Source organism: Protomyctophum parallelum, assembly GCF_964188405.1.
Source record: "Protomyctophum parallelum genome assembly, chromosome: 12".
NCBI classification, from domain to species: Eukaryota; Metazoa; Chordata; class Actinopteri; order Myctophiformes; family Myctophidae; genus Protomyctophum; species Protomyctophum parallelum.
The window spans coordinates 14,595,631-14,612,178 of NC_139712.1; the positions used below are offsets into that span (position 1 = coordinate 14,595,631).

Sequence of the window (16,548 nt, forward strand, 5' to 3'; positions counted from 1 at the left end):
TAATAAATCATCAGTATATCACATCATTGTGATCAACTTTATTGAACTACTGTTCCTCGAATGTCTTTGTAGGTAAAGTTTTGCATCACCAAAATATCATCCTGCATTTTGGTCATGGTTGGTATGGGTCATTCTAATTTGCATTTGTAAAGTCTAAAATCTTACTGACTTGATGAAAACCGTTATAATACTAAGTAGGTAGGTAATATCTTGGTTGTGAAAAATATTTTAAAAGGCCACTAGATGGTGCTGTTGCCTATTGTCTCCAAGCCAGGAACAAACATTGGCTTTCACAAGCAGCTATTTTGGAATATGGTGGACAGGTCTTAGATCAGCGTCCAGCTGGCCCCCTTCTGAATTGATGACCAGTGTTCTTGTTTTTCCCCCTCAATTGTATGTGTATATGCTGGGTGGTATTCTTTTCCCCCTGTCCTTTCCCTAATCTGTGTGCGGGGTCCTGCACTTCACATGGGGAACATCATCTTAAAGGTGAATGCTATGCTCATCCTCACATTTCAAGGTGTAAAACTGGCAAACTGCTAATCATTGGAAAGTCCTAGCAGCAAAGTGTGTGTGTGCGCTCCTGCTCTAGCATCTGGTGTGCATAAAGTGGAAAGCTTTAGGAATGCCTCCACTTTACCCTGTTCTGGAAGAACGTAGATGCCAACTGTTTGGAGTAGGGTTGTCTTTCTTATCACCGTTGGTCTGCTTGTCTGTTACTCTGATCCATGTTCTTCGTCCGTATCCCATTTTAGCACATGGTGTGAAAATATCCTATACACACTAACTGAAAAAACGTAACTGCTCATTACTCTTGTCAAATAATAGGTATAGTATCATTAACATCTAATTTGATGCTGTTTGCAACTTCAGCAAAATGTAATTGTAATTGGTTGTATTGGTTGCATATAAAGTGTGTTCGTAGTGTACATCGTGCTGCACATGTACCATGATTTTGTATTTGTCACCGTATTTATTTCACCATAGGCCTGTATTCTAAGCAAAGAGGGTGCAAACGTTCATTCATACCTATGTGTCTTCATCAGCCTTGCATGTGTTAACCCAGGTTGGTAATCTGACCTTCCGTATCCCATTACCTCCAGATTACAGCAATACAAGACAGACACACTAACCACCACCCTCAAAACAAGGTACCGTAGATTAATGATAGTCTGTTCTCATGACCAGGACTTAGGCCTACATCTATCCCATTATTGAACTTCAAGATATTTACAGGGCAGGAATTAAATTATGCCCTTCAAAAATTATATGCATATACATGTTGAGGTCACAATGCCCTTGATGATGCCCCACCGCTATACAGTATTTGAGAATATAATTCTCCCTTGAATTTAAATAATGATTTCATAAGTCATTGTTTTAATTGATAGCCATTTGGCCCAAAAATAATCACAAAAGTGTCTTTGTCCTTAAAATGATGAAATTCTAGGCCTGTTGAGAAACACTGTGATGGCTAGTCCTTCTAGTAGTGGAATGTGTCATAAATCCTGTATCCTCGCCGTGTTCCCATCTGGAGGAAAACAAAATAGAGCTCTTTTGGTGTTTTAAAAAAAAGGAAAGAAACCACCTCAGTTGGCTGTGGAAGCCTTCAATCACGGTGACAGAGAATGTGTGTTCACGCCAGAAGTCAAAACCTAAGTATGATTCAAAAATAAAGTAAAAACATCACCTAATCACATGTCCCAAGTCACTGGTATGCCATATGTCCTTTTGTATGACTGGTGTCCATTTGCTTGTGGTGTAGACAAGAAACCAAGTGACAGGAGAAACAAAAGAACACGAGACAAGACTGAGTTGGATTCAAACCTGTTTCCTCGCTCTCACTAGGAGAATATACAGGTAGGCTCTCACTAGGAGCATAATAGTCTCTCCAGACAAACTGCTGGTCCCCACTTAGGGTGTCAGCCAGTTTGTAGGGTGTTCCAAACCTCAATCAAAAATGTATTCACTTTATAGTGTACTGCACACCCAAAATACACCTCAAAGTGCAGAACAAATGTTTATTAGCCTAAATGTCCCATTATACAAAGCCTAGATGTTTATTTTGTTATGGCATGTTATGTAGGCCAGGGAGTCCATTTGTAGACCTGGCATCCTATATATATAGTGTGTATAGTTTCTATTTATTTGTATTTTTTTTTTAATGATATGATATAGCCTACTGATGATAGGTTCTTGGTTTTGTTCTACTTCTATGGATTTGATGTATTACCTCGTGTTTACCTGCTAATTGCTCTGGATTAGGAGTCTCTGCTAAATGCCTAAATTGTTTAAATACATAAAATATGTAAATTCTGCTAAATGTAGACTTCTTGGTCACATGCTCTCTCTCTCTCTCTCTCTCTCTCTGTGTCTCACACACACACACACACACACACACACACACACAGTGTCAGCTGGTGATTTCCCACTGTTATTCCCTAAATGGGCGTGAAAGAAACACCTGTTTAGATGTAGTACACACAGATAACACACACACACGTCTCGAGTCCTACCTGACCTCACAAATGAATGAAAGTTATACAAACGTACTGTACCCCCGCACGTGCACACACACACACTGAATAATATATTAGACTGATCACATGACGTAGATGTGTTTGAATAATTAACCTGCTGCTTCTGTCTCCACTCACCACCGCCTCCCTCTGAGTTTAGACCCCGGCTCACCAGCGCAGACATGGAATGAACGACATTATTTCATCACTTGTCTTTTTGATGCAAGGGGGAAACAGCAAATGAGTGAGTACAGTAGGCTACTCCTGTATGTATGTCTGTGTGGATGTTCATACTGCACTGCTGTATTCATGTCTGGCCACCGGTGTCTGTTCAGAAGCCACAGATATGTGTCTACTGCTGATCCAGCCTGTTGCAACTTAACCCAGGCATTACAGGCGAAAACAAAAATATATAAAAAAAAGTCCCAACACTTTTGAATTATTTTCAAAAATAGACGATACAGCTCTTCAAGCATTCAAGTCTTTGTACACGTGGTTAATACTAGACAGTGCTTTCACAGTTTGTGTCTTCACAGACCTAACTAGAAAAAGTGCCCTTCCGGGCACAGGTCTCCAGTCTCCACCAGGTTATCCACAGATCCGTGCAGTTAGAGGTAAAAACACTTTTCGGCCAGTTATAGCGCCACCTTGAGGCTGAGTTGAAATTGTTCATGTGGCATTTCGTCCTCGGCCTAGTGGGAATGTGGGTGCACAATTTCACGGAAATCACGCGATGTGTTCATGATTTGCAGCATTTTGTTTGAAACTGAGCACTCCTGTGAACTTTGGAAGCCAATCTTAATCAATCAGGATGGAGTCTGATAAATCTGAAAGACCCGTTTCGTTGAATGGCTCTAGAGAGACTGTGTACCAATTTGCGTGATGTTTGGACAAAATCTGTAGGTGTACTGTGCAAAAACTTGTTTTGCACAAAGCGGCCTCCTGGTGGCGCTATAACAGGCCGTTCTGGAAAGTTTGGGGCAGAGGTTCATGGTTGGCATCCAGGGAGTGTGTGTGCAAAATATGGCATCGAAAAACTTGTTTTGCACAAAGCGGCCTCCTGGTGGCGCTATAACAGGCCGTTCTGGAAAGTTTGGGGCAGAGGTTCATGGTTGGCATCCAGGGAGTGTGTGTGCAAAATATGGCATCGACCGGGTTAACGGTGGCCGAGATTAGCTGTTCACGGACACACGGACACACGGACACACGGACGGACACGCGGACGGACGGAGTGCAAAACATACTCTCCCCACATGCCTTCGGCCTGGTGGAGACAAATATGCTAAATATCCAAGTTGTGTAGGAGTTATAACTCTGCAGCTCCTTTTTGGCCATGGTAGGTGTAGCTTTCCGTTGTGTAAGGAGAGCTCTGCATGTCATGAATGTTTCAGAGAAGGAGTCTTGCTCTAGTGCTTGAGGAGAGAGGAGCCTGCGTCTTTCTCTGGCGTCCCATCTTCACCTGCATGTGCTCTGGGAACTTGGGAAGTCATGAAGTAAACCCACAATCCTTGTTCTCAAAAAGTTGGGCTAGGCCCCCTTATATTATGTTCTAAGCGAGTGGTTCTCAAAGCTTTTATTTGTAACACACTTTACATTTTCGCCTAAATTAATGTGCAACAGGCAACGGCAAAAAAACAACACTTCGGGGGAAGGTAAATCTTGTTGTTGGAATTGGAAAATGGAACCAAATGGATGAATTTAGTTCCATTGGTACACTTATCCGAGTTACTGACCTGTAAGGATCCATTTGGAATCCCTACAAGGAACCCTGTGTGTCTGGAGTACCTACTTTGAGAACCACTGTTCTAAGCAATTCACTCTAGTTATTGGCCATATTCTTATGCAGCCACTTAAACTATTGGTCTGTAATAGTGTTGTTCTTGTAAGTTGTTCTGAATTGGAGCATCAGTGGAATTAAAGGTCAGAATGAAAGTGTTTTATTGTAAGTCACTGAGCACTGCCAGGTCAGATTAACCTACTGTGTAGAGACAGTAGGTCTCTCTACTACTGTATAGAGACAGTAGATCTCTATACAGTAGGCCAGGGGTGCCCACACATTTTTGACTTGAGATCTACTTTTAAAATGACCAACTAAACAATATACCCACCCAAATAAATATTATCCAACTGCTGAGTCGTTACATATAAGACAAACACACTTGGAATAGGAAATAGAGGGGGTAAATTGAATTGTTATAGTATTTTCAGATACATTATAACTTTGTAATACTAATGATGTTTGTGTGCAACACTCTTGAAAACAAAGAATTGCATTGTGGGTTCGAGCTGATGTCAATTAAGTCACCTTAATTAATTTTAAATATTTAAATGATATATTTTTTAGGGCATGCCATGTGATCTACCTGCACAGCCTTTGTGATCTACTGTCTGGGCACCCCTGCAGTAGGCTGTAACAGAGCTGTTTCTCACACAAGTGAATGAATTTCTTTGCTGCGATTAATATATTCCTTTTAATCTTAGCACTTTGATAGTTGATGCTTGTACAGACGAAAGCAAAAGCATCATGGAAAATTTGATCCCTTTCTTATTTATAATGACTCACATTCGATGCCAAGTCGATCTTCATCAGAGTCATTCGCTTATTCTCACGGACCCGGGTTCGACTCTCGGATGTTACATTGGTGCTGTGACCTGGATTGGGTTTTCCAGTGGGGGGGGGGGGGGGGGGGGGGGGGGAGTCAAAGTTCAGCTCAGCCTGAAGCCCAAAAAGCTTGGGTCAATGGTGGATTCCCTCTTAAAATGGTGTCGATGTTTGATTTCCCATGCATGGGGGACCAGGGTTCGAATCTCAGGTGTTACACTTACTCAGGCAATATGCGAGAGTAACACAATCAGAAAATAGCCTATGTGCGTACAAGGAACTTTCCTTGGCAAGAGTACCTAGACATACAGGACTAACATTTGTACAATGAGTCATTGCAGGAAGATAAAGACAGTAGACATCTAGATTATCTACAGTTTAGATATTCCTATGTAAATATATCGACAATGTGTGGTAATAACATGCTAGATGAAGGAAAGATGCTATGTTTGCAAGATGTAAAGTGTTGTATTTTTCACAGCGCAGAAAGATGCAACTGTTTTTCTCTGTCTTTCCTACAGAATTTTGGGAGAGATGACTCCTGGGGGTCTTGAAGGCTCCATCTGAGGACTATAGGAGGACGCTTATGAGGGAAGAATGAATGAGGAAAGAATGACAGATGGGAGTTAGAGCGAAAAAGTGATAGGAATAGAGGAAAGCATCCCACGAACACCTCACACACACACACACACACACACACACACACACACACACACACACACACACACACACACACAGACAAACAGCAACAATGGCAGCTTGGTTGGGGCGAGTGGCCTGGGGGAACGCCTGGTACAACGTGTACTCACGCCTGCTGCGCACCAAACCCGTGGGGGCAATGAGCCACGACTCCCACGGCCTGACGGAGGTGAAGGAGGGCGCCGGGGCGGGCCTGGCCAAGGTGCTGACCACCGCGGACCTGGTGTCGCTGGGTGTGGGCAGCTGCGTGGGCACGGGGATGTACGTGGTCGCCGGGCTGGTGGCCAAAGCCACGGCGGGGCCCGGGGTCATCCTGTCCTTCATCATTGCAGCGATGGCGTCCATACTCTCAGGTGAGACGCGGAGACACGTCTGCGGTTGCGTCTTTGTGGGTGCCAAATGTTACTTGCAATTGTTTTCCCCAAAATGTAATTTTGTGTGTGTGTGTGTGTGTGTGTGTGTGTGTGTGTGTGTGTGTGTGTGTGTGTGTGTGTGTGTGTGTGTGTGTGTGTGTGTGTGTGTGTGTGTGTGTGTGTGTGTGTGTGTGTGTGTGTGTGTGTGTGTGTGTGTGTGTGTGTGTGTGTGTGTGTGTGTGCCCCCCTATAGGTGTGTGTTACGCGGAGTTTGGCGTCCGCGTTCCCAAGACCACCGGCTCCGCCTACACCTACAGCTATGTGACGGTTGGAGAGTTTGTGGCGTTTTTCATTGGTTGGAATCTTATCCTGGAGTACCTTATTGGCACGGCAGCGGGGGCGTCGGCTCTCAGCAGCATGTTTGATTCACTGGCCAATCACACCATCAGCCACTACATGATCACACACGTGGGGACAATCAGAGGCCTCGGTCAGTATGTGTGTGTGTGTGTGTGTGTGTGTGTGTGTAATTGTATTACTATACTTTTGAGGGTCAAATGTGTATTGATTCATTCATCCATCCATCTATCCAACCATCCATCTTCAACTGGAATCGGGACGGTAACAGTTCATATATAGAGAGCTCCAGACTCAACTTACTCCTGGGGGATCCTGAGGTGTTCCAAAGGAAGGGAAGGCCAGTGTGGAGATATAATCCGCAGCAAGGACCTCCCTATATGGAGATGTTTGGGAAGCATCCGTTCCGTTCGATGCCTGAACCACCTAAGCTGGCTCCTTTCCATGTGAAGGAGCAGCGGTTTTAGTCTCTTGTGGATGACTGAACTTCTCACTATCTCTAAGGGAGAGGTTGGCCACCCGTCTACTAAGTAATTTCAGCCGCTTGGATCCACAATCTTTTGGTCATGACCCACACTTCATGACGATAGGTGAGAGTAGGAATGAGCTTTGCCTTAATTCTGGCTCAGCTCTTTTTTCGTGCGTTAGACTGACTGCTGTACCGCACTGCTGCTCAGATTCTCCGGCTGATCTCCTGCTCCGTCCTCCCCCCTCCTCGCGAACAAGACCCAAAGATACTTAAACTCCTTCACCTGGGGCAAAGTCTCATTCCCAACCTGGAGTGCACAATCCATCGGTTTCCTGCTGAGAACCATGGCCTCAGATTTGGATGCTGATCCTCATCCCAGCCTCCACACACTCGACTGCGAACTGATCCTGTCACCACAAGTACTGAATTGAATTTGAGAAATAGAAAGGAGGAAAATTGTCCTGGTCCTCACAAAATAAATGGTTGTTTTATGGTTAAAAAGATTAGGAGTACGAGGGTTACAGTTACAGTAGGAAAAGATTCCGGTTAGGGTTACGCCAGGGCTCCACTGGGCGCGTCTGCGTCGCGTCTCCGTCAGCGTCGGGAATGTGCCCTTTTAACCCATTTAGGCCTTAGGCCGATTCTAAAAACGCCTCTAAATCCTGACCTAAGGTTTCTGAAAAACTTCAAATATTTATATAGCAGCATCAAATTAAGAGTAATAATAGACTATAATGATAATTCATATGAAAGTATAGATCTGTCAAAAAATAAAATAACTCTCCTCACTGTCTACATCTCAGGTAAGGGGGAGGACACGTATCCAGACGTGTTGGCCCTGTTCATCGTGCTAACAGTGACAGCCATCATTTCTCTGGGGGTTCGTAACTCCGTGAGTTTCAACAACGTCCTCAATGTGGTCAACCTGGTGGTCTGGGTCTTCATGATCATCGCAGGGCTTTTCTTCCTGTCCACCAGCAACTGGGAAGGAGGCAGGTTCCTCCCCTATGGCTGGTCTGGGGTAAGACATGATATATACGCTTCTGTCTATCTGCCAAAAATGTCTTATTTTCTTCTTTAAAGAAAAAAAGGTCGCTGTCAGGATGGATTAGCAGCCTATGTGCCCGGACCCGGACCAAAATGTCTTATTGTCTATCAATTACACACCCCATGAAGCTTTGAATTCATGGAGATTTTTAATTTTGTAGGTCCAATAATTTGATGACCAGGTCGAATCAAATCATTGGCTTAGGAATGCAACAAAAAACAAAATATTTATAATTGATAGAAAATATGTATATACTCCTTTAACCACTTACACGCTTAAAGGACCAATTCACCACTTTTCAGACCTATCTTCATATAATAGGTCCTCACTAATAATCATGATAAAACGGCACAAAAAAGTCAGTCTGTGTCTCATAAGGGCTGTGGGCCTTAGATTTTTATTATCGTGAGAATGATGGCTTAACCTTTCAGGACTAGAAAGCCTGCAGTTTCCATTAGCTTGGATTCCCCATTGATGTTGTCACTGGTGGACGGGTTTCTCAACTGCCTACAGCCCTCCTATGAGACACAGACTGAGTAGAAAATAATTGTGCCATTTTACCATGATTTATTAGTGAGGAACTATTATATGAAGATAGATTGAAAAGTGGTCCTTTAAGCACGTAAACCCTCCCAGCGCGCCACAATGGGACGTGTTGTGAGCTAGTTTGTAGATGTGTAATTAGCATGGCTACCTGTCCAGGTGATGAGGGGCGCGGCCACCTGCTTCTACGCGTTCATCGGCTTCGACATCATCGCTACGACCGGAGAGGAAGCCAAGAACCCCTACACCTCCATCCCCTATGCCATCACCGCATCGCTGGTCGCCTGCCTCACTGCCTATGTGTCTGTAAGTACTAAGTAATATTACACACACACACACACACACACACAAACACACACACACACACAACCCGGGCAGCCTGTCAGCTGCTATGTTAAGATGTTTATTGACCAATCAATCCATTGTGTTCCGGTTTTGACCAATGGAATGGTTGTATATTTTAAGTTCCTATTTTAAAACTCAAAATTTGAGTCCTCAAGTTTTGAAAGAAAAAAAGTATCACGTAAGGATATTTTTGTTTTGTTTTATTTCTTTTCTTTTAATAATACTTTCTTAAATTATCATCGTTAAAGATAGCCTGATGAAGGCCGCATAGGCCGAAACGTTGCTGTATCCCTGAAAACAAATTTGGTCACTGCATTTGAAGACGGTGTGCAGGTGTTCCTTTTTCATTTTTGGGGCACCATACCCTCTCCTATGCACCTGTCGCCTGTAGGTGTGCAAAAGCCTTGCTTTTTCTTAAATTATCATCAAAATCTTCGCCGAACCTTCGGCCCACATGTTGGGAATTGCTGAATGTTAAGCATTGCTCCCTGCATGGCCTTCCTTCTTTGTCGTGTGCAGGTGAGTGTGATCCTGACTCTGATGGTTCCCTATGAGCTGATCGACGGCTCGGCTCCTCTCATGGAGATGTTTGCGGTGCACGGCTTCCTGTGGGGGAAGTACACGGTGGCCGTGGGCTCCATAGCAGGCCTCACGGTGTCCCTGCTGGGCTCTCTGTTCCCCATGCCCAGGGTCATCTACGCCATGTCCAGCGATGGACTGCTCTTCAGGTGAACGCAGTGATTTATAGCTGTTGTAGACATAATGGGCTCTATGCATATACGACGCGCCATTTTGGAAATATCTTGGGTCCCATTTTCATAGTCGGGAACCCCTTTTGGTGTTTATGCTATTATGCTATGTTTTAGCTATTGAAAAATAGCAGATCTACAAGCTCATAGCGTGCCACTCGGTGTATAAAAACATAGCTTTTTCAGAAAACTGTCAGGATGTAGAAGACCTTTGTAGAATCATTCCCAGGTCTAAATGGGTTAACTTTCTTTGACTCAGTCGGGAGAATTAACCCCCAGACATCCCAGTTTCAGGGTGGACACTCTAACGAAGAGGCCACTGAGCTGGTAGCCTTTCCCGAATGTTCACCGTCCTATTATAACATGTCCAGAGTATAGGGACGCTAGGGTTCATGTGGTCGAAGGTTCACAGAGAAATCTCCTCATTTCTGTGTGTGTGTGTGTGCGTGTGCGTGTGTGCGTGTGTGTGTGTGTGCGCGCGTGTGTGTGCGTCGTGTCTTTGCAGGGCCCTGGCGAACGTGTCGGCCTTCACGCACACGCCCATCTTGGCGTGCGTGGTGTCGGGCACGCTGGCGTCCATCCTGGCGCTCCTGGTCAGCCTCCGGGACCTGATCGAGATGATGTCCATCGGCACGCTGCTGGCGTACACGCTGGTGAGCGTGTGCGTGCTGCTGCTGCGCTACCAGCCTGACCAGCAGACCGACACGCACCAGTACGGCTCCCAGGACGACCTCAGTAAGCATCACCCCGAGGACGACAGGGCGCTCCCCGCCAGTAAGGAGGACCCGGAGGAGGCGTCCTCGTCGTACCACACCGGCGGCGCCGAGGGCGACAGCGACGACTCCGCCTTCACCACGGGCCACGCCTCCCTGCTGAAGAGGCTCCTGGGAGGGCACTACTACACCCTGCGCCTCCGGCTGGGGATCCCCGACGCCTCGGCCCGTCCCACGCCGGCCACCGGCCGCACGGTGACCCGCTGCACCCTCCTCCTCTTCGGCACATCCTTCCTCATGTGGGCCACGGTCATATTCGGCGTGGAGCATGGCTCGGGCGTCGGCGCGGCCATTTCGGGGATGCTGGCCACGATGATGGTCAGCAGCATGGCGTCGCTGTTCATGGTGATCCTGCGGCAGCCGCAGAGCGGGCAGGTCCTGCCCTACATGGCGCCCTGCGTGCCCTTCGTCCCTGTGGCGGCCATCTTGGTCAACAGCTACCTCATGCTCAAGCTGTCGCCCCTCACCTGGATTCGGTTCACTGTCTGGTGCATCATAGGTGAGTCGCTGTGGAACGACACTGGTTAGAAACGTTGTTCTTAGACCACTGTTACTCAACGCCTGGTCCTGGTAGGAGAGTAGCGACAGGCTTTGTTCTCCCCGCAAAGCGGGTGCCTATGGGCTGTAGTTCCAAACACAGCTCCTGTGGCTGGAACTATCCCATTGAGATAGAATGAGCACTTCCGCATTCCATTGTTACAATGGGAGTCAACGCTAGTGTCGCCACTCTCTTACTATATTACTCTGGGCCAGGTAGGGCTCACATAATGGGTCGGGTTGCGTACATCACTAGCTCTTTCTGCCAGTGTGTTTACCTCACTTCCTACTTCCTGATGATGAGCAGGAAGTAAACAAATCACATTGGCTTCCACATAGACATAGAGCGTGTGTACTCAAGTGAGGGCAAGCTTCCGCGTTGGTGCTTCTCGTGTAGCCTGTTCATTATTGCGAGAGGCAGCATCTTGCAAGTGGCAACGCGAGACCTAGTGCTTCACAGAAGCTGCCGCGTGCATCACAGAGCGCACATTCAAAGTCCCGGAAAAGACGCGCTGTGATTGGACAGTAGTCACTTGAGTGGCAGCGTGGCGTAGCGTGCCTTCCGCACTTCCACCCTCACGTCGATACGCTTCACAACAATGAACTGCAGCGAGGTGAGGCATCTATTGTTTTTTATATGGGCTTTCCCCTATTGGCTAGGTCCCATTGAGCATAGCTGTCCCCTATTGGCTAGGTCCCATTGAGCATAGCTGTCTATCTAATGTCATTCTAATGTCTCCTATCAAGGTTTCTTCTACATAGAACAATGTAGATTATTTATTGAATATTATCCAACTTGGAGGAAAATACATATAATGTCTGAGGATCTAAAACATAATCAATCCAGTCAGTTAGTGTTCAACTTGTGTCTTAAGTTATTTGCTATCCTTTAACAAAGTAAATGTTTTTATTTTATTTTATGCTCTCAGTAGTACGAATTTGCGTGGGTAGGTGTTAAAGGGTGAGTTTCCATTCCACTGAAGCAATTCTTTATATTTACATATTTCTACTCTTGTTTGCCCCAATCTTTTTCTTGTTGTTTTGCACTACGTAAGGTATTTTACCGTCTAGTAGTAATATGTACAAAGGAGGAAAAACAGCTCGCTTCAAGATGTGTACTCAGACGTTATCGTCAACATCTGTAGTTGGTTGGCTACGCGAAGAGAGCTTCCCATCTTCTGTAACAAATCATCAAATCATCTGTCCACCTGTGAGCTTTCACCTCATGCCTGGCTCTCCTCTGTTGGCATGTGTTTATTACCAAGGTTACATGGTATTTCTCTAGGATAAACATTGGCTTAGTTGGACACATATCATTGCTGTCGAGCAGGAACCTCTCTATATTTCAACATTTAATGTTGAAATATATTTAACCAAAGAAAAGTATCACCAAGAGCTTCTGACTGTACAGTGTACATTATACACGTCACATGTACATTAGATCCATTGGGACACAGCTAGGTTCTTTTTCCCCCCTTTCCTGAAAAGTACTGTTCTGGAATCTTTTGGAGAGCACTTATAACACAGTTAAACAACATAATGAGACGGACACAATTCAGAGTTTCAAAGTAATAAAATCTTGTATTCGAATACGGAGCCAGCAATGAAGTGTTGCAATGGAACACCATGTACTGACTCAAAACAACTCAGTCAGACTTCAGCTTAAATACCTTCCTACTCCCTCGGGGAGAGTAGGTGGGTCTTAACACATGAGACAATGGGAAGACCCCCTCAGACCACACAAGTCACAGGTCAAATGTCAGTAAAGATAATAACGAGACAGAAAACAACTTCTCATAGTTTAGTTTCCCATGAGTGATTTGATCTCCTTAAATGCATAATTTAGGTATTCCACATTTCCTCGACAGTACGTTTTGGAAATTCACGGTTCTTCCCTGCATGAAAACCATCCAATCCTATTATGCAACAGTAAAATACACAAATCCGTCAGTCACTCTGTACTACTGTAGAAGTGTGAAGTTGTAGCGTGGGACGACCACCACAGGTGAATCCACGGCGTCCGTGTCATCTGGGGGCAGTAACTCAGAGCATGTGTTTTTGAAGATTATGGTCTGCAGTGGTGGAAAGTAAGTAAATAAGTACACCTTTGAGGTCATTTGACTTTATTTTAGTTACAAGTTACTTTGTAGATTTAGTATGATTAGATATTTATTATAAAACATACATTCACCAATTAAGCCCTATTTTATACTTAGTGTTTTTGAAAATAGCTTGTATATCTGCAATTTTCGAAAGATTTTGAAAAGATATATTACTTATGATGACTACGTATATAACTTGGGACGCACCTTCTCCACAAGTATTGTGCTTTCACTTTTCCTCAACTAAACATTGTGTGCACCTCAATGTTAAATTGGCTATTTCTTTTTGAAAAATGTGAAAAAATAGATGAAATAATGCAACATATACCTGATTTGAACATGTTTGAACATTTGACATCTGACAACAAAAAATCCACAGTTTCTACAAAACCATCATTATGGGCATATCACCATGACGTTGTAAGGTAAATTTAGGTCTGATAATGCTGTGTCGCGCTCTCGCCCCTATATGTACACACAGGTCTGTTGATCTACGGCTGCTACGGCATCTGGAACAGCACACTGGAGCTCAACGCCCGCGAGGAAGAGGCCCACACCAGCTCTTACCATCGCTACGACGACCAGGTGGACGACAGCTTCGCCCCGGACGACGAGCGCGAGGAGACGCCGTACCAGGGCTGGTCGGCGGAGAAGAAGGGCTACCACAGCCAGCAGCAGCAGCAGCAGCAGCACGACCAGCAACCAAACGAGCACGACCAGAATGAGGAGAACGAGTACGACGATGTGGACGTGGACGGGGACCAGCAGGGCTACCAGACCGGGCCCCAGAACTCGTCCCGAGGCCCCAGCAGGTCACGGGGACAAACCAATCCCGGCTTCTTTGACGAAGACTAAGGGCTAAGTCGCTGTTTTCTGGATGTCCCAGTCTGAGGAACACCAAAAGGGGGGTTACAAATAACAGACGACAAACTCTGAGAGCGTACACATGGAACTGAATATTCGGTTCCATTTGTACACTCTCAGTGTTAAAATAACATGAGAGGATTTCACAGTTGATTGGGGTCCCAGAGATAAAGAAATGTGTATCAAAATGCCTGGGGGACCGTGGCCTATAATGCATATCAAACTGGAGGTCCTTGAAAGGAAAAAGGTCGGGGAAACACTGGACTAAGTTATCTCAGCAGTGTGCCACACAGAGTTGACGGGGTACTGACATAATGTATGCCGTAAATCCTATTTATTATTGAAATGAGATTGTAATGTGTTTTAAGTATTTTAAATGTTAAATGAGAATGAGTGCTCTGTGCTTTGGTTTGATGGGAATAAAATGTCTCGTGAGTGAATTGGATGACACTGCCTTCCTGTACTATACTGTAGGTGCAGAGATAATATGGTGTTCCTTCATCCGGAGATGCCCAATCACGTGCCATGGACGTTATCTTCATCAGGTTATGTCAAATACCATGAAGTGGTCAGACACGTTTTTCACGATTTTATGTTTTGTTTTATTTTTGGAGGCATTTTAAGCCATTATTCGATAGAGAATGGAAACACAGAGAGAGAGCGAGTAGGAGAGTGGTTGAGCATCGAACCAGGGACTTTGAACAGGTTGCCACTGATTCTCCATTTCATTTTTTTTTTACTTTTCTTTTACTGCATACCAGTCCTACATTCTGGGTGGAGGGCGGAACACAAATTGATAATATAGCCAAATGCAGATATTTCAACAGCACAGGTAAGGAACAGCAGCAACACATGAACACACACACACACACACACACACCCCAAAGTACCGAAGACGGTACTTTTAATGTTTGGATCCGAATCACGTCGGTACCACTGAGTACCAGTTCACTTAAAAACAGGATATACGTCTTATACACAGATTTGCAAAAAAAGAGTCAGACAGAAAGGGTTCATGCATTAAATTACAGCCCGGTATCTCATTACTTATGTAATTTGTTCTTGTGCCTTTTCTTCCACACGTCTGAAAACCAATTAACCTCAAAGAAGAATAACTTCTGTGAAATGAAATGTCTCTTGATTAATCAAACTTTATTTATAGTACTCAAGGCAAGGCAGGTCACACATACATTGGTTATACTGTATTGTGTTGAAACTACATGTAAGCTAGGATAATTTACAGCAATGTGTTGTGATTGTACAGTATCATGCAGGGCCTGGGAAGAGATTACAGGCATACATAGTTACATAATACATACCAATCCATCTCTACACCAGGTGATTTCTATTAATTCTCCACCTACTTGTAATTGAAGGTGAGTTCATGAGTTCATTAGCTGTTGTAATGCACGACTAGAATGATCATCGAACTCCTTAACTTAACCCACACAAATCTAATCCCGAGCGTTTATAAACGAACACTAGGATTTTACTGTCCATGTTGTACACAAATGGTACATCATTAAGACCTGATGGATTTACAGAATGAAATACAAGTCGTGAAACCACCTATGCTCGTTGGAGTTTTAGTTACTGATATTTCTTAGAATTAAGTTTTGTTTTTAATTCTTAAAACCGTACACAAAACAAAAACATGCCCAATAATAACCATACGTTACCATACGTACTATACAGTGCCTAACCGTAACAAAAATGTATTACCCAAACATAACCAAATGTATGTTCCCCTTGCAAGAAAATTTGGCTTCTAGGAACTATCAATATGAACATACTGTATATTATGAAGCCACTAACTACAGTATAGATATGGATATGGCGTCGTAGCATCAAGCAGAATGTTTTTAGCTGACTAAAAGTCCAAACACCAGCTTTTCTCTTCAATCACGATCCCTGGCTAGAACTACAATATACAGCTACATATAGTACATACAGCGTCAATGTACTGACATTTTCAAGAATTACATTCTACATACAGACTCGGTGTTCAACAGTGGTGGAAGAAGTAGATTTATCACTTGAGTAAAAAGTTGCAATACCACTACTACTAGTAAGAGTCATGTATTAAAAATGTACTTGAGTAAAAGTACAACAATACTGTCAAAACATACAGTAACAAAGTAAAAGTACTAACATCTTACAGTAACAAAGTAAAAGTACTAAAGTCTTTCAAAAATGTATCAAACATTTTCTAAAATAGCTGGTCTCCAACCTCGTCAATCAGCTTATATCCAAAGTATAACATGGGGTTTAGCGTGGTTAATGTGTAAAAAGTACAATATTTGCCTCTGGGATGCAGTCGAGTAGAAATATGAAGTATTGAAAAATGGAACATGGTAAAGTAAATTTACCTACAAATTATACTTAACCCATTCTGACCGGGCACCCATTTTGGTGTTGGCATCATGTCGTGCTTTAGCTATTGAAAAATAGCAGATCTACAAGCTCATATCGCGCCACTGAGTGGCGCGATACGAGCTTGTAGGTCTGCTATTTTTGAAAAAATCGAAGAACGACTGACATTTTTAGAATCTGATCTCAGGTCAGAATGGGTTCATCAGACCAGTGTG

At 44.1% G+C, this 16,548-nt stretch overlaps 1 protein-coding gene across 1 annotated transcript; it reads left to right on the forward strand.

The window, feature by feature from the left end:
• The first annotated feature begins 5,803 nt into the window (after positions 1 to 5,803).
• Positions 5,804 to 14,010, forward strand: slc7a14b (solute carrier family 7 member 14b). The gene is made up of 7 exons (XM_083778065.1): positions 5,804 to 6,173; positions 6,427 to 6,663; positions 7,803 to 8,020; positions 8,750 to 8,896; positions 9,455 to 9,663; positions 10,190 to 10,956; positions 13,578 to 14,010. The coding sequence occupies exons 1-7, from the start codon at positions 5,873 to 5,875 to the stop codon at positions 13,949 to 13,951; spliced, it is 2,253 nt and encodes a 750-aa protein (XP_083634191.1). The 5' UTR covers positions 5,804 to 5,872; the 3' UTR covers positions 13,952 to 14,010.
• Positions 14,011 to 16,548: the final 2,538 nt, after the last annotated feature.